At 39.4% G+C, this 21,050-nt stretch overlaps 1 protein-coding gene across 2 annotated transcripts; it reads right to left on the minus strand.

The window, feature by feature from the left end:
* Positions 1 to 2,672: 2,672 nt before the first annotated feature.
* CUNH11orf58 (chromosome unknown C11orf58 homolog) lies at positions 2,673 to 20,046 on the minus strand. Of its 2 annotated transcripts, none has more exons than XM_032166532.2 (5): positions 19,818 to 20,046; positions 13,966 to 14,049; positions 10,522 to 10,582; positions 5,777 to 5,886; positions 2,673 to 3,834 (listed from the first exon to the last, which is right to left on the minus strand). In XM_032166532.2, exons 1-5 carry the CDS (start codon positions 19,878 to 19,880, stop codon positions 3,601 to 3,603), a joined length of 552 nt encoding a protein of 183 aa, XP_032022423.1. In that variant the 5' UTR covers positions 19,881 to 20,046; the 3' UTR covers positions 2,673 to 3,600. The 2 variants fall into 2 exon arrangements, with proteins under 2 accessions (XP_032022423.1, XP_032022424.1); XM_032166533.2 differs by lacking the exon at positions 19,818 to 20,046 and adding an exon at positions 16,756 to 17,614.
* Between the last annotated feature and the right edge of the window lie 1,004 nt (positions 20,047 to 21,050).

Consider the following 21,050-nt stretch of genomic DNA (forward strand, 5'->3'; position numbering starts at 1 on the left):
TATTGATCACTTATCTATGCACTAAGCTTTTTGCTCATTTTACCTAAGTCTCACAATAACTATGCAAGGGGGTTACTGTTACTATCCTCATTTTACTTACCCAGAAAGGAGACCCAGAGAGATCAACTTATGCTCAAGGTCACCGAGTTTAGCCCTGTGGTAGAGTTGGGATGTCACAACTTAGAGCACAGAAACTTGTCCATGGCTGTGGATTTAGTAAGTGAAGTTCAGGGAATTTGTGTCTGAAGGTCTCTATTTTTATGTAAGATAGAAGGCAAGGACATGTTAAGAGTTAAGGAAAAAAAGAGGGTAACAAGTTTCAGAGTGTAAGTTTTACATAGTAAGAATGGAGAGCCGACTAGAGAAAATAAGGGTTAATGGGCAGTGCTGAGGTCAGTTAAAACCAATTTTTACTAATACAGATTTATACATTTGGTGATCTTTCTCCAGAAATAACTGGTGAGGGTAGGAGGGCTTGGATACATCTAGGGCTGGGAATTTTCCAGGAAGTCATTTGAGTTAACAATCATGATACTGAATTGATAGATCAGGAAGCCTAGATAGGACTTAGAGAGGTGGAAACAGATTATGCCCTAACACAGAGCAGGTATAAAGAAGGAGGGGTTGGTTAGAACTGAATATTTTTATTGAGTGATTTTAGAAGTTGTTTTCGGATACTGCAAGTATTTAGGATGTGGCTGTGGTGGAAACAAGTAATGGAACCAAATCCCTGTGTGTAAGTAGTCACTGAAGCTAACCAGGTAGCTGAAATTTATTTCCCCCAAATTTACTGAAAGAATGTGACCTTTGTGCTCTCAAACTATGGTTCAGGCACTCCAGACTTTTTTTCTGTACCTTCAATTCTCTCAGATTTAAAAAATTATACTAGAGAAGAGGACTTTTGCCTATGAATACAAACATTGCAATCTGTATCCGCAAACATTCAATAGACGGTTAGGTTATGGGTACAAGTAAATACTTGGATATAAGGCAAACATTTAAAAGTGCATTTCAGGTATTAAATTATGAATGATATGGAAAAGTTGCCACTGAACTTTCCACTGAATAGTGTTTCACAGCACAAAAATAATCTATTTTCCTGATACTTTTTTAGTATGGATACCAAGACAGCATGACATCAGTTGTCTAATTTTTTTCCAATTTGATTTAAAAAACCCGCATGTTCATGCTTAAGATAGCATTATGTTTAATGGGTGCTAGGAAACCAGGCCACATGGACCAACCGACCTAAATTTACTCTAACCCTGAATTTTGTTAACACCCAATACATGAATTAATTGAAATCTGGATTTCTCTATACGGAGATGAAGAAAGTCTTCTAGTGTAGTTATTTTAAAACAAGGTGCTCCTATTTCCTTATCAGAAACAAGACCATATCAACAACCCGACGTTTAAATAATGAACTGAAAATACTTTTAACAACCATAAAACTCATCTCTATCCCATTCTTAAGTAAAAATCAATCTTCACTTTCTACTTAGTTATAAGCAATCCCAGACATTTGAAAATCAGTGGGCAAACTAAAATTGTTGAATAAAGCCAAACTTTTTCAAACCAAGTATTTGTAAATGTCATATGTATTGCCTATCAAGTGATTCAATATTTTACTATAGAGGGTAGCATCTATTTTTCAAAAATGTGAGAAATTAAAAACAAAAAGGCAACAACTTTGGGGTCTGACACATGAAATATACTGCAAGATAGAGTCTATCAACCAGAAATAACCTGTTCTACTTGCTAAATTTCTCTAACACATTCTAAATTTTTTTTTTTTTGAGACGGAGTTTTGCTCTCGTTGCCCAGGCTGGAGTGCAATGGGGTGATCTTGGCTCACTGCAACCTCCGCTTCCTGGGTTCAAGTGATTCTCCTGCCTCAGCCTCCCGAGTAGCTGGGATTACAGGCATGCACCACCACGCCCAGCTAATTTTGTATTTTTAGTAGATGGGGTTTCTCCATGTTGGTCAGGCTGGTCTCAAACTCCTGACTTCAGGTGATCCAGCCACCTCAGCCTCCCAAAGTGCTGGGATTATAGGTGTGAGCCACCGCACCTGGCAACACGTTCTAAATTTCAAAGTGACATAAGAATAATTTTTTAAAATTCCAGCACTCCAAGGCTGGGCGTGGTGGCTCACGCCTGTAATCCCAGCACTTTGGAAGGCCAAGGCAGCTGGATTACAAGGTCAGGAGATCAAGACGATCCTGGCTAACACCGTGAAACCCCATCTCTACTAAAAATACAAAAAATTTGCCAGGAGTAGTGGCACATGCCTGTAATCTCAGCTACTCGGGAGGCTGAGGCAGGAGAATCGCTTGAACCTGGGAGGCGGAGGTTGCAGTTAGCTAAGATCGCACCACTGCACTCCAGCCTGGGTGACAGAGCAAGACTCCATCTCGGAAAAAAAAAAAAAAAAAAAAAAAATCCAACACTCCAAATACATCCTTTAAATACCTAGATGTATAACAGTTCAGCTCACAGGTGTGACTAAAGCCTTTTGAACTTGTTACTTAAAAACATTAAGAATTTGGACCCAATTATCCAAAGATCCATTTACTAGCTCATAATGCAATTTGTGTTAATGAGCTGTACAAATCAACCACCTTATAGCAGTCAGATGATTCTACTCTCACACCAACAGAAACAGCAATAAAATTAGAAAGTAATACTTTTTAGCAATTAATCAATACAATAGCACTGGGATAAAATGAAGAGAATTTCTTGTTTCAGCTTCTTATCAGTAAGCCTGTTCCTCATTTGTAGATAATGAGGATAAAGGTATCACAGCCAAATATGGGAAACTGCTCTTTATTTAGACCTTTGGGACAAAATTAACTTTGGTCACATATTACTTAAAAAAAAAAAAAAATCCAGTTTTACATATTTCTAAATAGAACTAAATGATCAGAGAAATAATTTCTTCTGTAAAAATTGGCCAAATTTTATCAAAAATCTAACATACGATATAATCCAAATTATAAAAAGACTACTTGGGATCATAATATTCCAAATGTATGACAGTTATAACTCCATCTTAACAAGTGTGAAAAGTACTTGCTCTCATGTTGCTTTGGTCCAAAAGAGTAGAGCTAACTCAGTAACAGGAAACTAAGTACCCAATCTTTTGCCAAAATTAATTTAGATTGTGACTGGCAGCAGAAATATCCATAATGAACAGCTCTACTATAACAAAGAATAATTAAAGAATACTTTTCGTGAACAGATCACAGTATCAAATACATTTTTATAAGAGAAAAATATGAAGGAAATGATAAAACAGCTATCACAAACAAAAAGAAGCATTTCCCCCATAAGGTGAATTAGAGGGTTGATGATGCTAATATGAAAGGAAGTTGAGTACTGTATTTATTTATTTTATACAACTCTTACTCTTTACAAAAATGGTTATAGTCATGCCCATAAAAGTGTAACCCATGGCATTTGAAAGCAAACACTCTTTGTAATTATTTAAAAGGGCCTTTTTAAAAATTATAATACAAAGGTCTGTGCTCTATAAGCAGTCCTCCACTGTGCATTATAACAATAAGGCTTACTTTTAATACAAAGACTAAGCGTTTGGGAGTTATGAACCACTGGATTTAACAAACATCATTTTATAATTGCTTTTTGCATCTTTTTTGTTTTTGGGATCCTCCACTTCATCAGGGTGCTCAGCAGCTTGGAGTTCTTCAGCAGATTCTTCTTTCTCTGACTCTGAATCGCTTTCAGAATCATCTGGACTTTCAGGATCAGGTGAATCATCATCGTCGTCATCATCATCTCCAGCCACATCACCTTCTCCATCATGATCTTCTACCTAAGACATCAATCAACAGGCTCTTTTAAAAATAAACATTAGCCCATACAAAATGTGAGAAAGACCGTTAAGTTCTGTCAGTCTTAGAAACACTCTACTTTGTAGCCATTAGAACAACAGCTTTAAGACTTGAGTAGAATTTTAAGAAAGAGCTCTGTCTGGCTGGGCCCAGTGGCTCATACCTGTGGCTGGGATTCCAGCTACTCAAGAGGCTGAGAGGCAGGGGGATTGCTTGAGGCCAAAAGTTTGAGACCAGCCTGGGCAACATAGTGAGACCCTGTCTCTTTAAAAAAAAAAAAAAAAAAAAAAAGAGAAACTAAAAAAAGAAAGAAAAAAGAAAAAAAATTAGCCAGGCATGGTGGTGCATACCTGTAGTTCTAGCTACTTGGGAGGCTGAGGTGGGAGGATTGCTTGAGCCTAGGAGTTCAAGGCTGTAGTGAGCTATGATCATGCCACTACATTCCAGCCTGTGTGACAGAGCAAGACTCCATTTCTTAAAAGACAAAAGAAAACAAGAGGGGAGGTGCTCTGAAGATCACACACCTATCTCCCCTCCCCTAGTTTGAAAACCACGGTATTACATTTTCCCGAAAGAAACAATTTTTTAAATTAGTAAGGCATGTTAACCACTGACCTTTATGTAGAAATCAGTTATCAATGTTTTGCACATTGCATTACTTTGGAGTAAACAGTAGTCACACATAAATTCATAATATAAAAAGAGATCACTTAGGAAACAACTGAAAAAAAAAAAAAGCTCTCCTAAACCATTATTTTAAACTTACATGAAATATTTTACTTAACTTGTGAGCATGTTGTTGTTCATGCCTACTAAAAATGTGTCCTGGCTGGGCGTGGTGGCTCACGCCTGTAGTTCCAGCACTTCGGGAGGCGGAAAGATTGCTTGAACCCAGGAGTTTTGAGACAGCCTGGGCAACATAGCAAAACTCCGTCTCTACAAAAAATACAAATATTAGCTAGGCGTGGTGGTGCAGGCCTATATCCCAGGTCCTCAGGAGGCTAAGGTGGCAGTGAGACTGTGCCACTACACTCCAGCCTGGGTGACAGAGTGAGAACCTGTCTCAAAAAAGGGGGAAAAAAAGGTGCTCTAATGATTAAGCAGAATTTTCATTTTTAGAAAACACATTTTAAAATCCTTAGAAACAGGCCAGGTGAGGCTGGACATGGTGGCTCAAGCCTGGAATCCTAGCACTTTGGAAGGCTGAGGCGGGCAGATTGCCTGAGCTCAGTAGTACAAGGCCAGCCTGGGCAACATGGTGAAACCCTATGTCTACTGAAATACAAAAAATTAGCCCGGTGTGGCGGCATGCACCTGTAATCCCAGCTACTCAGGAGGCTGAGGCAGAATTGCTTGAACCCGGGAGGTGGAGGTTGCAGTGAGCTGAGATTGAGCCACTGCACCCCAGCCTGGGGCAACAGAGACTGTCTCCAAAAGAAAAAAAAAAGGCCGGGTGTGGTGGCTTACACCTGTAATGCCAGCACTTTGGGAGCCCAAGGTGGGTGGGATCACCTGAGGTCAGGAGTTTGAGGCCAGCCGTTACATGGTGAGACCCCATCTCTACAAAAATTGGCTGGGCATGATGGCAGGTGCCTGTAATCCCAGCTACTCAGGAGGCTGAGGCAGAAGAATCATTTGAACCCGGGAGGTGGAAGACATCACACCACTGCACTCCAACCTGGTGACAGAGTGAGACTCCATCTCAAAAAAAAAAAAAGAAAAAATAACCCCACACAAAATCCTTAGAAACATCTTTCCTGATTATCTACAGAGACCAGTAGGGCATATACAATTATTTTTAAGATAACTACATACAGAAAGCTTTCTACATGGGATTCTTGATTGCTAGGGTAATCTAACAGCAATAAATGGTACCAAACTGAAAACTAATTATCTTCCCAATGAAAATAAGTTAATTACTACCTCACTGAAGCCAAGTCCACAATGTCGCCGGTATCTTCCTGATAATTTACTGTCCATACTTTGCTGATATTGAGACTCCAGTTCTTCATTAATTTTCTTGTCTTCTTCCCCTGCACGTCCAGGATACTTTAGTTATGTTTCAGTCAAATTAATAATTTACAAAAAAACCCATAATTCAGATGCTATTATGCTCAGGGCTGATTTATCTAATTGTGACTAATTTTACTATGAATTTTGAGAATTTATGCTATAGGTGGTTACCTAATAGACAATAAAATGCCTGATGTAGAGATAGCATAAATATTTATTACTAAGCACTTTGGGTATTAAATGTTTTAGCTTACTTGTAATATAATAAGTACATGTTATCCTGAAAGTTTTTTTTCTATTCACCTAATAAAAACTCTCTAACAAACGGAATTATCTATCTTTGAACAAAAACTGAAAAAAGCTAGGCACTTCTGTTCAGCAAATGGCTAAATAAAATGGTCATGTACTGACTCTTCTTTATGCCTTTCTTTGCTTATCAAGTTTATCAGAGCAACTTAAAGTTTAAAGCAGCAGTTTCCAACCTTTTTGGCACCAGGGACTGGTTTTGTGGAAAACAATTTTTCCATGGAGGGGGGTGGTGGTGGTTTTGAGATGATTCAAGTGTATTACATTTATTGTGTACTTTATTATTATGACATCATAATACATAATCAAATAATTGTACAACTCACCACAATGTAGAAGCAGTGGGAGCCCTGACCTTGTTTTCCCTGCAACTAGACGGTCCCATCTGGGGGTGATGGGAGACAGTGACACCCTAAGCGTGTTGCTTATGTCCAGTCTACTCTGTAATCTTGTTTGGCTGTTGTCACTACAGAAAACCCTGTTTCACAAAGACAGGAGGGTTGGAAATGGAAGCAGGCTTTCCAGTGCTTTCGTGGCAATCTCAGGATATTCCACTTTGTCTTTAATCCAGAATGTATGGAGATGTGAAGTTGTCTCAAACATACTTTTAAGGGCAACGTCATTTGTGATCTTAAGCAGCTGATCTTCTTCTAGCATGAACAAAGTCGATTCACCTGGCTTATTCACAAATGGGTTGTGAATCCATTCCTTCCCAGTTCGGGGCTCTTTTGTGGCTGGAAAATAATACTCAAATTCTTTGAAGGCTGAGATAGGTGATTATGTGCCAGCTGGGAGAAAAAAGGTCCTGGCTCAGTCTCTTTTAAAATTTCTGCTAATGTTTGAAACATGTCAAAAAATCCCAATGTTCACCTGTGGCCCCCATAATACCAGTTTGGCTTTGAATGCAGCCACTCTATCTGCCAGCTTGAACACAGTTTTGTTCTCCCCTGAGGTGACAGATTGAATATGTCACACAAGTAAGCAAGTTTTTTTTTTTTTTGAGACAGAGTCTCGCTCTCTTGCCCAGACTGGAGTGCAGCGGCATGATCTCAGCTCACTGCAACCTCTGCCTTCCAGGCTCAAGTGATTCTCGTGCCTCAGCCTCCTGAGTAGCTGGGATTATAGGCGTGTGCCACCACGCCTAGCTAATTTTTGTATTTTTTAGTAAAGACGAGGTTTCTCCCCTTTGGCCAGGCTGGTCTCAAACTCCTGGCCTCAGGTGATCTGCCTGCCATGGCCTTCCAAAAGTGCTGTAATTACAGGCGTGACCCACCATGCCTGGCCAAGTAAGCAAGTTTTGTGACCCAATTCTGTGTCAATGAAATGTGCTGCCAGTGGTGACTTTTTCTAAAATGAAATCTCTGGAGCAGCTATTGTAACTGAAAAACTGTGGCCAGTGATCTACCTTTAGGAAGCCATCTCTCTTCTGTGTATAAGAGAAGACGTGTGTGCTCTGTGTCCATCTTCTCACAGAGCTACATGAACAGATGTGAATTAAGGGTATGTACTTTAATGTGGTTGAAAATTTTAATCACATCCTACAAAATGGTAAGTTCAGGTGGCATTTTTCAACTAGCCAGCATCTCTATGGATGACACAGTACACAGACTCACATTCAGAAGCAAGCTCTTTGACCTGAGTAGTAAAACCAGAAAGCCGTCCAGTCATGGCAGCTGCTCCATCCCTGCATATATCGATACAAAATGACCAATTCAGTTTTCCTGATATGTAAAGACTTGAATAGTTCTGCAGCTGTGGTGCTGGTTGAAAGCAAAAGTGCACATAACATATCCTCATGCACATCTTCCTGAAAAATGTATCACACAAAAACAAGCATTGTTGCCTTGTTGTCAACACTGGTAGACTCATTAACCTGGATTGCGTACCACAGTGACTCATTAATTCTAACAATTGTGCCTCATATCCTCTATTTCATTAATTCATCTAGTTATGGTGCTAGCCAGAAGAGGAACATGTGCCACCTTTTGAACTGCAGGCTCTCCTAAGAGTTCACAACAGATGTCCTTAGCAGCAGGCAGGATCAACTCTTAGTAGTAAAGTCAGTCAACTCAGTAGTAAAGGCCTTCTTAGCTTTAGCAATGTGATTAGCCACTAAGAATGATGCTCTCACTGCAGACACATTTGATGAAGCGGTGGCCTTCAATAATTACTTCTGTTCTTTGCGTTCATCATTTTTTCTTTTGAAAAATTCCACAGGCTTGTCTTTTAATGCAGGGTGCTCAGTCTCCACGTGGTGAAGCACTTTTAAAGGTTTCATGGCTCTTCTGGATAGCTGGTCATCACATATTAGACAAAGCAGGTTTGGAGAATGTGAATCACCTATTGCAATGAACCTACAATTTAAGTAGGACTCTTGATATTTTCTTTTAAATGCCGCTTTCTCTTTGTTGGCAGTATTAGAGTCTTCTGTTCTCTCATCATTGGGTCTTTCCCCCTTTGCAAAGAAGCTCTCCAAGGACGTTTGTTTTTTTACTCATTTTGGCTAGGGTTAGCTTGTGGGCTTACCAAAGCTGTGACTGAGACAAATGCACAGTGCAGGAAAGAGGCACGGATGGAAGTGGTAAATAATGGGCAGGCCACATGCAGATTAAATAAATGTCAGATTCTGACTTAAAACCTGCCACTAGATGCAGCTTGTCACTTGCCACTCACTGAGAGGGTTTTGATATGAGCCTGCAAGCAGTTGATTACGGTCTCTGTGCAGTCAAGCCTCTCTACTAATGTTAATTTGTTTTTGCAGCCACTCCCCATCACCACCTCAGCTCCACTTCAGATCATCACGCATTAGATTCTCATAAGGAGGCACAACCTAGATCCCTGGCTTGCACAGTTCACAATAAGGTTCATGCTCCTATGAGAATTTAATGCTGCCAATGATCTGATAGGAGGCGGAGCTCAGGTGGCCATACAAGCCACTGGGAGCAGCTGTAAATACAGATAAAGCTTCTCTGGCTTGCGTGCCACTCACCTCCTGCTGTGTGGTCCAGTTTCTAACAGACCAGGGAGGGGTACCGGGGATTGGGAGCTCCTGCTTTAAAGCTCTCAGTTTTAAAAGAGTAAATGTGGCAGTTGAAATATTTTTCCATTCTGCAAAGTTTAGGAATTGTTTTTTGCCTTATGTAGCAATACAGATCAATTTGAAGTAATTGTTTAACACTAGAAAAATAAAAGATCTATGAATTTCTAAAATGTGCCACATATGCTGTTAGCATAATTTAAATAACTTAAAGTTTTGTTAAACATAATCTAGGTCAATGTGTATTTTATTAATATGTGCCTTTTATTAATAATGTCCAAGATTAGGGTCAGTTTTAAATAGGGAAAATTTTCACTTTTTAGCACACCAAATACCCAAATTCATTTTCAGTTTTTATTTAAAAATGTTCTTCCCTAAAATTATTTTAAAAGCTTATTTCTTCAGGCTCTGCAACTAGTTTATATTCTTCAAAGATTTTAAAACAAAATTTAGTGAATACACAAAACCAAATGCCAACTATGACATTATATGCTAATATACAAAGAACAAAAATTCTGTACATACCAGAGTTAACAAGTTGAGGCATAAAACCTCACTACAATTAAACTATATGTTCTGAATCAGTAAAAATGGAGACAGAAAAAGGTTAGTTTCTTGGTTAGAATATCATAATGACATATAATCTCTCATCTTTTAAAAATCAAAGTACATGATAATTGATACTTTATATATGTAACATGTTTACCTATTACACATTTCTAATTTTTTTTTTTGGGGACAGAGTTGCACTCTGTCGCTCAGGCTGGAGTGCAATGGTGCTATCTTGGCTCACTGCAACCTCTGCCTCTCAGGTTCAGGCAATTATCGTGCCTCAGCCTCCCAAGCAGCTGGGATTACAGGTGTGAGCCACCACATCTGGCTAATTTTTTTTTTTAGTAGAGATAGGGTTTTGCCATGTTGACTAGGCTGGTGATTTGCCTCAAGTGATCGGCCCACCTCAGCCTCCCAAAATGCTGGGATTACAGGCATAAGCCATGGTGCCCAGCATTTTTTTCTCTCCTCTTTTTTTTTAAATTTTAAGAGATGAGGTCTTGCTCTGTAGCCCAGGCTGGAATGCAGTGGTGCAATCATAGCTTCATTGCAGCCTCAAACTCCTGGGCTTAAGTAAATCTCCCACTTTAACCTCCCAAATAACTGGGATTACAGGCATTAAGCCACTGCACCCAGCTCCAATTCTAATATTTTAATAATTTACGCAATTACATGCCAAAGTAGAATATCTTGAAACATGAACACATACTTCATATTCTGAATTTACCACTTCCATTTTAATTACATTTTACTTTCCTACCTGTTCGGAAGTGAGATGTTGATTTGTGATCTCCTATAACAAGACGACCAGTATGTTCTTTCTGTAAGAAGGTTGAAAATGTATTAGCATTTGAGACCACTAATTTAACCTTACTGGGTATCTACTATGTGCTGAAAACTATTCTGGGACACAGTGAAGACAAAAGTTTAATTAGAATCTCTGCCTTTAAGGACCTTACATTCTAGCAAGGGTAGGAATGGGGAAGGGAGACAGGCAAATGTAATCACTATTTATACTATGTTAGAAGGTACTAAGTGTGATTAAAACAAAACAGACTTGAGTAAGGAGTAGAGCAGGTTGGAATTTTAAATAAGATGAATAGATAACTAGAAAATTGAGTCAATCTAAACATTTTCTTTCCTAAAGGCCAGTTAAATGAGTTGCTTTAACTTCTCACCTGCTCTTTCTGCTGCCTCAAGTATATCTCATGGAGAGAAAGCAAATGAGATTTAGCCAGACAAAAATGAAATAATTAAAACTTATAATGTATCATATAAAGTGATAGATCTTATTACAGTATATCACAATCATTAGCTATCTCTTTACTATTTGACAATAAACTACTAATCTCAACTTGTCAAAAAGAACAATTTAAAACAATCCTGTACTCTAAACATAAAAATACATCTGATTCAATATTACCAACTGATTAAACTGCATAATTACTCTCAATTTAATCAGTCCAATCCACTCTTTATGGTTCATATTTAGTTTCATAAGTGCTCATTAAAACACCATGTGAAGGTGAGAATAAATGTGACTTTGGAAAGCAAACTTAACCAATCATCTGTGAAGATACAGTAACAAACCTTCCTATTGTGAAAAAATGGCAGATGGTCTCCATACACAAAAATGATACTACTGAAAAACTTCAAGTGTTAATGCTCATTGCTTTATGTGCCATTAACACATAAGCAAATCAATAATTCAGTGTGTTACTTGTTTAGGTTGCAAAACTGACAGCCATTAACAATATTTTAATATAACAGCATCAAGTTATTCCAGGATGATGATAGTATTGCACTGATCTATTCATATGTTCTTAGCTGGTTCTTCCTGTGACCAATAAAATATTCATGATAGCCGGCTAGGATTACAAATATACTCTGTGGCCACAAAATGGAATAAATCTAAACACCCCATATGAAGATCAAGTCTACAATCTTGGCCTCACAAAGAGTTTAATCTATGGGCCAGGCGCAGTGGCTCATGCCTGTAATCCCAGCACTTTGGGAGGCAAAGGAGGGTGGAACATGAGGTCAGGAGTTCAAATGGTAAAGCCCTGTCTCTACTAAAAATACAAAAATTAGCCAGGCATGGTGGCAGGAGCCTGCAATCCCAGCTACTCGGGAGGCTGAGGCAGAGAACTGCTTGAACTCGGGGGGGCAGAGGTTGCAGTGAGACTGTCTCAAAAAAAAAAAAAAAAGAATTTAATCTATGCTGAACAACCTATTTACTAGTTAGTCAACTTCCATATATTTTATATTAGGATGTTCTTCCTAAGTACTTGAATAATTTTCATTCTACTAAGTTGAATATGGCCCTTAAACTAACACTTACCTTACATATCCTTAACAAATCTTTTAAGTCCTCACTTAATTTTCAATGATAGGTTCTTGGAAACTTCGACCTTAACTGATTTTAGTTGAAACAACCTATAATGAAAACAATTTTCCTCCTTATCAGTGTTACAGTGAAACAACTTTATTGTCAGTTTGCTAAAAGTTAGTTTCCAAGAACCACAAGGGATGTTAAGTGAGGACTTAATATATTTGCATGAAACAAGAGAAATTGCAGACTATTTTCTATGACAAATTACAAATTGGGAAATCTCGATTAATGATATTATACAAATGCTTTATTTAAATAGGTCTCAGTGTTTTACACGACCTCTTTCTATCCCCAAACCCATTGTTGTAGTCTGGCTAACTCCTTCTCATCCTTTGAGATTCAGATCAATTCAATTTTGGGGAAGCTTTCTTGCACTGCTAAACCAGAGTTAGCTGCCCTCTGTGATTCCACAGCACTACGTGCATGGCTTTCTCACAGCAATTACAACTCTGTATTGCTATTACCTGGTTTCCTCCATTACATAATAGCTTCAAACATGTATTATTGATCTATATGACCACCGAGGATCCAGCACAGTAGTAGGTAGTCTGTAATTTTTGGGAAAATGAATGAACGTATTCCCATGTGCAAAACAAAACAAAGAGCAGAATTTCATTTTAAGGTGCTTAAGAAGAGAGAAAAAAAAGCTTTCCTATTTCTTTTCAATTTAGTTTGTAGGAAGACTGTTGGGACAATGTTAGGAAAATAAATTTACTTGCTTACAAAAAATAAGTATCTAGAGATCCCTGTATAAACTGCTAGGATAAAGAAAGGTTTTTACAATAGATATTTTCCTGGCACTTGTTTTATATAGTTGACCCTGAACACAGGATTAAACTGTGTGGATCCATTTATACTTGAATTTACTTCTGCCTCTGCCACTCTCAGACAGTAAGACAATCCTTTTCAGCCCACTCAAAACATGAAGACTATGAGGATGAAGACCTTTATGATGATCCACCTCCAATTAATGAAGAGTCAATTATTTTCTCTTCCTTATAATTTTCTTGATAACATTTCCTTTTCTTTATTGTAAGAATACAGGATATAATACATGTAAAATATGTGTTAACTGATAATTATGTTATCAGTAAGACTTCCAGTCAACAGTAGGCTACTAGTAGTTAAGTTGTTGGGGAGTCGAAAGTTATATGCAAACTTTTGACTGCCTGCAGAACCAGCACCCCTAAACCCCACATTGCTCAAGGGTCAACTGTACCTTCCATTAACGTTAACCAAACTGACAGGCATTTCAAAGTATCTTGAACACTTTTAAAATTAAGGTTTTCTTTCCCCCTGGTGTTCTAAACATTCAGAGAAACTTCTCTATCTAGTAACAAACTATAGAAATAATCTCTGAAAGTGTAGTCTTAAAATTAGGTTTTTGATAAAGGATATTCCTGTGGTTACTACTTCAAGGGCTGGAGGGAGCTATAAAATATGACAGGCTTTACACTTTGGCCAGAGGTTCCCACAAGATAACCTACCCAGAAGAAATATCTTCTGTCAAACCACTGGGCCAACATATGGCAAATCATAAACTTTGACATCTCTTTTCTCCTATACAGCCTCCTTGAACCAAATTTTTCTCTGTACAGTCTTCAAACTTTAAGGACAGAGCATCCTAGAAGTGGCTCAAAAATAATATAAATTTTATGTGCTTGGTTAGGCCATATGTATTTCCCAAAGCCAAAGAAATCACACAGAACAGGAAAATGGAGTCCAAGTATATTCAGTCCTTCTTACTCAGCATACACAAAAAGGGCAATATTTTCACAGAAAAGGTAAAAATGCTCACCATCTGATGCTTACCTTTCCTGCACCCATAAGTCTCAAGAACTTTTGTTTTCTCTCTTCATTACCCAAGTCTGCTGCCTCCCAATTGCTAGATCCCAGCTAGAAAAAAAATTGGTTAATTTTTTTTTGCGTAAAAATAAGTATTACAAAATCTAAAGTCTACCTGTAACTCTCAAGTTTTTTTCCCGTCAGTTGTAACTATAAACAGAGTTCATTTTTCTTGCTTAGGAAGTTAAGCATATTCATCACATTCAAATTTACTCCTTTTCTATTACCTTACAGTAGAATCCTTTAGTTCTTCTACAGCCAGAGCTGAGTCTCAGAAGTTTGCCTGTATCAGAGTCACCTAGAGGGCTTGTTAAAACAGACTGCAGGGCTACAGCCCCAGAGATTCAGCGGGTCTGGGGTGGAGCTCTAGGATTTGAATTTCAACAAATTCTTAAATGATTGCTGATGCTATTTATCTGGGGACCACACTTTGAGACCCACTGCCTTGCAGGGTCCTAGAGCACCTAGTACTCTGAACTTAGATGGCAGCCACAGTTGTTAGTTGAAGTTAAAAATTCTGCCTTTATCAGTGAGCTAACTTTTAACTTGAGAGAAAATTTTAACTTTTCAGTTGCCTTTTTTTTTTTTTTTAGCAGTTCTAGTTATTTGTTAGGATTGAGATGTCATTACTTTTATTCTTTCTTAAAAGTCTTCCAAAGAACAAAGAGAAAACTTATTTTTTAAAATAATAGACTAAAACTCAGCTATCTTGCAATTATCAAATGAGTCCACTGAACTCTTTTATAAATCTAAGAAATACGATGGAATCCTAGTGAGCATATTTTTCCCTACACTTTGAAACAAATGTAAAAACTGTTGGTTTTTTAACAGTTCATTATTTATAATTCATTCTTCTCAACTATGCTAAAAATAACTAAAATAGTTTTTAAGATATTAGTTTTCTCACTGTATTGTCCAGAGTATTTCATCATCATCTTTCAAGACATCATACCTGTTGTCTACTTTTAGCTTTCATTGAACACAGATGGGAATTCACAATTTTTCATTTTCTATTCATAATGGCAAAGAGAAAAAACTGACAGAAGGCATTAACCATTATTAGACGAAGAAGGTGAATGCAAAATGACAGGCAGTCGTATTCTAGACTAATGATGATGATAAAATTAACTGCAAAAATCTCAGACTACGAGTTTGGATGAGGAAATACTAGAAGGCTTTTCTCCCACCCAAGAATTGAGAAGAAAAAGAAAAAAAAAGACAAACAAGAAATGTACTCTCACTGGGAGAGCCATCAGCAGGAAGGACTTCATCTTGCAATATTTCACATTAAGAGCCAGGATCAGCCCATTTTCTAAAAGGAGGTGTGACTGTTTTATCTCATCTTTTACAACGTTTATGCATCAAAGTTTACTTGATTTGGTTGCAAATGGACAAAGGGTGAAGGCAGATGTGTACACAAGGTGACTGGAAGGAAAATGAAATAAAAATATTCACTGAATTTATCATTCTAATTAAGTTTATAATCTAAAAATAAAAATGTTTTGCAATTATGGAGCAAGGATGACAAATCCTTCTTCAACACAAAATTGTAAGCAATAAAACGTTTCAAAAATTCCTCAAATATTGTATTTTGATGATGCAAAATGCGAGACAGGTTTGAACTTCAAGGGTCCCTTATAAGTGGATTTCTTTTACAACCAAATGCAGATCCATCCCAAGTATATGGAAGGCTGATTTTTCCTATTCTCAGGTTCCACAGGGCTGGCTGCGGAACCTGAGTATGCAAGATTTGCCAAGGAGGTGGGTGGGTCCTGGAACCAATCCCCCACATTTAGCATACTGAAGGATGACTATATGTACATCAAAATCAGGAAAACATAGAATGTAAGTTTCGGTTTGCTATTGTTAAATTCACATTAAAATTTCTAATAAAGTTGTTTTGCACTATCTCCCTTTATTATTTCTAAAAATTATTTGTAAAAGACTAATATTAAAAAAAACACTATTTCCCCTGGGCATATGAGAGTTAAAGCATTTGTACCAACCTGGACCCATTTGCGCTTCTAAATTCTCATTAGTGGAAGGGCTTATATGCTGTCATAATTTTGGTTCCCTAAGTTCCAAATCTCTACTTCTTTCCATGTGACCCTCTCATATATTTTTATATAGGCCATTTAGTTCTTAACTATTTCTGGCTCAATACAGTTAAAGTAATGGTGAAGCTTCAGTTCTGACAATCACTAAATCACTTGCTCTCTAAGCCAGAATCTGACATTTAATTTTAACTCCTTATCTATAAAGAGATGCCTTTTTAGAAGACTGTCTTAAGACACTGAGGCACAGAGAGGCTAAGTGACTTGCTTTGATCCTCTGACCATCCTGTGTTTTTTCCACATCATACTGTCCATGATCAAATGAGACAGATGAAAGTGGTCTATGAACTAGTTATAAAAATGTATAGAAGTTAAAAAATTGTGTAAAACCAACTTTCTTGATTCTGCTTCTATTAAAAGAGTAAAATATCTTTAGTGTTTATATAAATAACCCTGTCATCTACAATTTCTAATCCCAATGTTTTAAGGAAATAACATTAAGTCCTGCCAGTTCTTCTTTTCAAAGACCTTAAAGCAGCACTTCGAGACCGGACTGGCATCAGGGACTGGTTTCGTGGAATACACTTTTTCCACTGAGAGGATGTGATGGTTTCAGGATGATTCAAGTGCATTACATTTATTGGGCACTTTACTTCTATCATTACTACATTGTAATCTATAATGAAATAATTATACAACTTACCATAATGTAGACTCAGTGGAAGCTTTGAGTTTGTTTTCCTAAAACTAGACAGTCCCATCTGGGGGTAATGGGAGACAGTGACAGAGATCATCTGGCATTAGATTCTCAGAAGGAGTATGCAACCTAGATCACTCGCATGTGCAGTTCACACCAGGGTTCACGCTCTTATGAGAATCAAATGCCAACAGGAGGCAGAGCTCAGGTGGTAATGCAAGCCAAGGGGAGCGGTTATAAATACAGATGAAGATTTGCTGGCTGGCCCACAGCTCATGTCCTGCTGTGCAGCCTAGTTCTGTGGCCCAGGGGTTGGAGACCCCTGCCTTAAAGTACAGCAGTTGCTGCATGCTGCCTTAAAGTTGCCCAAATGCTGCATTCGGAAAAGCACGTGGGTGCACTATACATTTTAAGAGAGTTCCTTAGCAGTTACTAAAATTAACCTCCCCACTCTTCCCACTTCCTATAAGATAGCTTTCATTTCTCCACTCCAAGCCAATGAAACTACTTTTAAGTTGTCTTCATCCTTAATACCCTTTACTACAGAACTGCAATCAATTTACCTCCTCAATACATACCCTGGTGACTCTTAGAATTTACTCCTACATTGTTAGCGTTTTTCTAGAGTTGTATTGTGATTTAGTATCTACTTTTAATATTAAAAAAAGTTTTGTTACCTCAATTAGATGTGAGGTCAATGGGCATAAGAAAACTTCAATGATCTCTCATATACCGTGGATGCTCATTAGAAACTGTTTCCCAACTATATGTTATAGCTAGATTTTTTTTTTTTTGAGACAGAGTCTGACTCTGTCGCCCAGGCTGGAGTGCAGTGGCGCCATCTCGGCTCACTGCAAGCTCCTCCTCCCGGGTTCACGCCATTCTCCTGCCTCAGCCTCCCTAGTAGCTGGGACTACAGGCGCCCGCTACCAAGCCCGGCTAATTTTTTTTTAATTTTTTTAGTAGAGGCGGGGTTTCACTGTGTTAGCCAGGATGGTCTGGATCTCCTGATCTCGTGATCCGCCTGCCTCGCCTCCCAAAGTGTTGGGATTACAGGCGTGAGCCACCGCGCCCGGCCTGCTAGTTTTTTTTTTTTTCCTACAACAGCTTAGAGGTATTTTAATGAATGTATTACTTATGGTTAAAAAAAATTTTTTTTTAAGTACTGGCTGAGCGAGGTGGCTCACAGCTGTAATTCCAGCACTTTGGGAGGCCGAGGTGGGCAGATCGCTTGAGTCTAGTAGTTGGAGACCAGACTGGGCAATGTGGCAGAACCCGGTCTCTACTAAAAATACAAAAAATTAGTCGGGTGTAATGGCGCACACCTGTAGTCCGAGCTACTGTGGTGGTGGTGGGGGAAGAGGGGGTTGAAGCAGGAGGATCACCTGAGCCAGGGAGGTGGAGGCTGCAGGGAGCACTGATCGTGCCACTGCACTCCAGCCTGGGCGACAGAGACCCTGTCTCACCTGTCTCAAAACAAAAACAAAACCCAGGTACTTAAAGATACGCTTATATGATTGGGAAAGGTCTTAAAGGTCGTCTAGTTTAAACTGATCTCTTCCGAAGCTGTAAACTTAATGACTTAATCCCTTTAACTTTGTTAAATTTCATATCACCTGGAGTTTTCTGTCACGCTAAAAGATATTTCCAAACAGGTGTCTGACATCCTAGCAATCAAGTCACATTTAAAGATCAGGAGGAAAACAATGTAACAGCTTTTTAGGTGGCAGCCAGGTTACTCAAAAGTGTGGATCAATTCCTGACAAAACCTGAATTACCATATTAACAAGATCTAAAAGCCAGTAGCAGAAAGAACAGAGAGCAAGCATAAACTTCTCTAGATGCCCATTCATCCCCAAATCTTTATTGATTGCTAATCTTTCTGCAGAGCTGAAGTCGATTCCTTTAAAGACCCTTAATATTCCGGTCCTCGCCCCACCTCCCATCAGAGAGGTAGGTCTTAACATCATCTCATTTGCTATAAAGTAGTATTCAGTGGGCTTTTAAAATTTTATGAAAAGCATTAAAATGCACTATCGAAAAATTTAAAGCTCTATGTATTCAGAAATTGACAGTACTTTAAACAAAACCGAAAAAAACCTAGATATCCCTTCATCTTCCTTAAAGATGACCGACCTCTCCGCGCCCTCTCCAACAATTTTCCCCATCAACGTTGCCAAGACGCTGTATGAAGACACTGTATGAAGGACCTAGTTTTACCTTTACTGGTTACCTACCGTTTCCATGACACTGCGCTAGGAGCTAGGGCAAATATACAAAAAGGCCTAAAATAAGCATCATATTTCTCTCCGAATTCCCAACATCCGGCACTGCAGTAAATATTTAATGGGTTACTTTAAGGGATAAACCGTTCGCTATTAAAACCTATGAGGTGGGGGCTGGGAAAGGGAACGGCATTTGATGGGGAGACGAGGTAAGAAGAACGAGGTATTAATATCCGACATCAAAATGGGCTTCTAGGTCTCAACGTCTTAGACCTCACCACCAGAGCCAGTACCAAATTACACCCGTGGCACAACTTTCGGCTCAATACTATTCTCGGTTTACCCTTACTAGTGCAGTTAAAGTTAACTCTCAACAGCACATTGTAAAAATCATCCAGGCAGGAAAAATCTGTACAAATGTGCACGAACATTTCGACATTGTCACGGGAACATTTAGAACCCAAAACAGGGAGAGTCTTGCCGTCTCTATCCTGAGTACAAAGGCCCGAGAAAGCACCCTCATCGGCCCCCCAAAACGCACGTACGAAATCCCTTGACTAAGCTCTTTCACTCCTCGACCCTCTCAGAATTTCCTCAATCTCCCTTCCTACGCAGGTCTCCGGCTCTCAGCGTGTGGGCCTCTTCAAACCTTCTGACCCTCATAAAGATTAAGGGAGACATTTCCCACTCATTCTTCTGATTTCTTCCCTGGGCTCTCCCGCTGCGGGCCACCTCAGGCGCGTCCTCCTCCAACCACCCTTGCGTCCTCCTCCAACCACCCTTCCGGCCTACTCCAGCCTTTAGTAGGCCTCAACCCTCAGCCACTCCGCCATTGTTATTTACATCGTCGTCTGGGGAGGCTGAACGCTTCACCCCATGCGGGTGAGACTCTCTGGCAGCACTCATCCTTGCGGGGATCCCGACGAAAAATGCCGAATCCTCTCGCCGCTCTCCCCAGCCGCAAAACCAGCAGCTTGCAATCCGCCACCGGCCCAAGCAGCGCCACTACACAACGCAGAGCCCCTCCGGGCCTTCTCTGCCACAGTCGTCACTGTTGCGGCCCCTCGCCGCCCCGGGGCACTTTGGGAGTTGTAGTTTTCTGATTCACTGCATACTGGCCCGAATAAAAAAGATGTGTCCGTGACTAAAACTACAATTCCCAGGAAGCCCGGAGGTTCAATTCGCGCTGTGTGGCGGGAGTGCCCTCAGAGGCCCCGCCTTCGGCTGGTGGAGGAACGTTCCCGCGGATGGGTATGGCGGTGAGCTGTGACTGAGAGCTTCGTCGCCGCAGGAGGAGGCCTAGAGGTGTTTTTGCCTTTCACGGTGCAACACTGCCCTAGTGGCAAATGTATCATCGTAGCTAGGCACCTATGTTTAAATGTAATGTTTGAGGCTGACTGAATCCTCACGAATACCCTCTACCCAGGACAAAAACCTTAACAAAAAATGGCTTCTACCATTTCCACCCTGGTGTTCTCTATTGCGCCCAGGGGATTTCTCTATTGCGCGGCCGGTGATGCTGCTTTCTAAAGGTTTTGATGAATATTTCGCTCTTTTCCCATACAGAAATGAGTTCAGTATGTTGTTAAATGTTGGCTAATTGGCGGTTATTGAAAACGGGGATTTAGCTGAGGGAAATCTGTTAAGTTTTCATATGGCTTTGTGTGAGGTGGGAGTGCTCCTCACTGACCTCGCTGCGGATGTCTGGGCACCGTACAGTAGGGGCCTTCACCAAGCAAAGTCCATCCCTGCCACAAAGCCTCTATTTTTTTCTTTTTTGAAAAAAGTAATTATTGAGGTGAAATTCACATATAAAATTAACCATTTTAAAGTGTACAGTCCACTGGCACTTAGTACATTCACAATCGTGTGCAGCTGTCACCTCTGATTCCAAGAAGTTTCACCACTCCAAAAGGAACCCCAATGCCCGTTAGCAATCCCTCCCCATTTCTCGCCCTCTCTCCAGATTCAAGTGATCACTCTTCTACTCAAAAAGCCCTGCATTTAAAGGTATTTATTGTTCAGATACTGGAGACTATCTCCTACTTTATCAAGGTGTCTGAATTTGTAACCAGG

The sequence above is a fragment of the Hylobates moloch genome, unplaced genomic scaffold (assembly GCF_009828535.3).
Source record: "Hylobates moloch isolate HMO894 unplaced genomic scaffold, HMol_V3 SCAFFOLD_11, whole genome shotgun sequence".
Taxonomy (NCBI): Eukaryota; Metazoa; Chordata; class Mammalia; order Primates; family Hylobatidae; genus Hylobates; species Hylobates moloch.

What these genes read in the sequence shown, in the direction of transcription:
- CUNH11orf58 (XM_032166532.2), bottom strand. Translation starts at nt 19,880, where the DNA reads ATGAGTGCTGCCAGAGAGTCTCACCCGCATGGGGTGAAGCGTTCAGCC. An exon ending in GACTTATGGGTGCAGGAAAG is followed by an intron (nt 10,583 to 13,965) that starts GTAAGCATCAGA and finishes ACCTTCTTACAG; the next exon opens with AAAGAACATACTGGTCGTCT. An exon ending in AACATCTCACTTCCGAACAG is followed by an intron (nt 5,887 to 10,521) that starts GTAGGAAAGTAA and finishes CTGGACGTGCAG; the next exon opens with GGGAAGAAGACAAGAAAATT.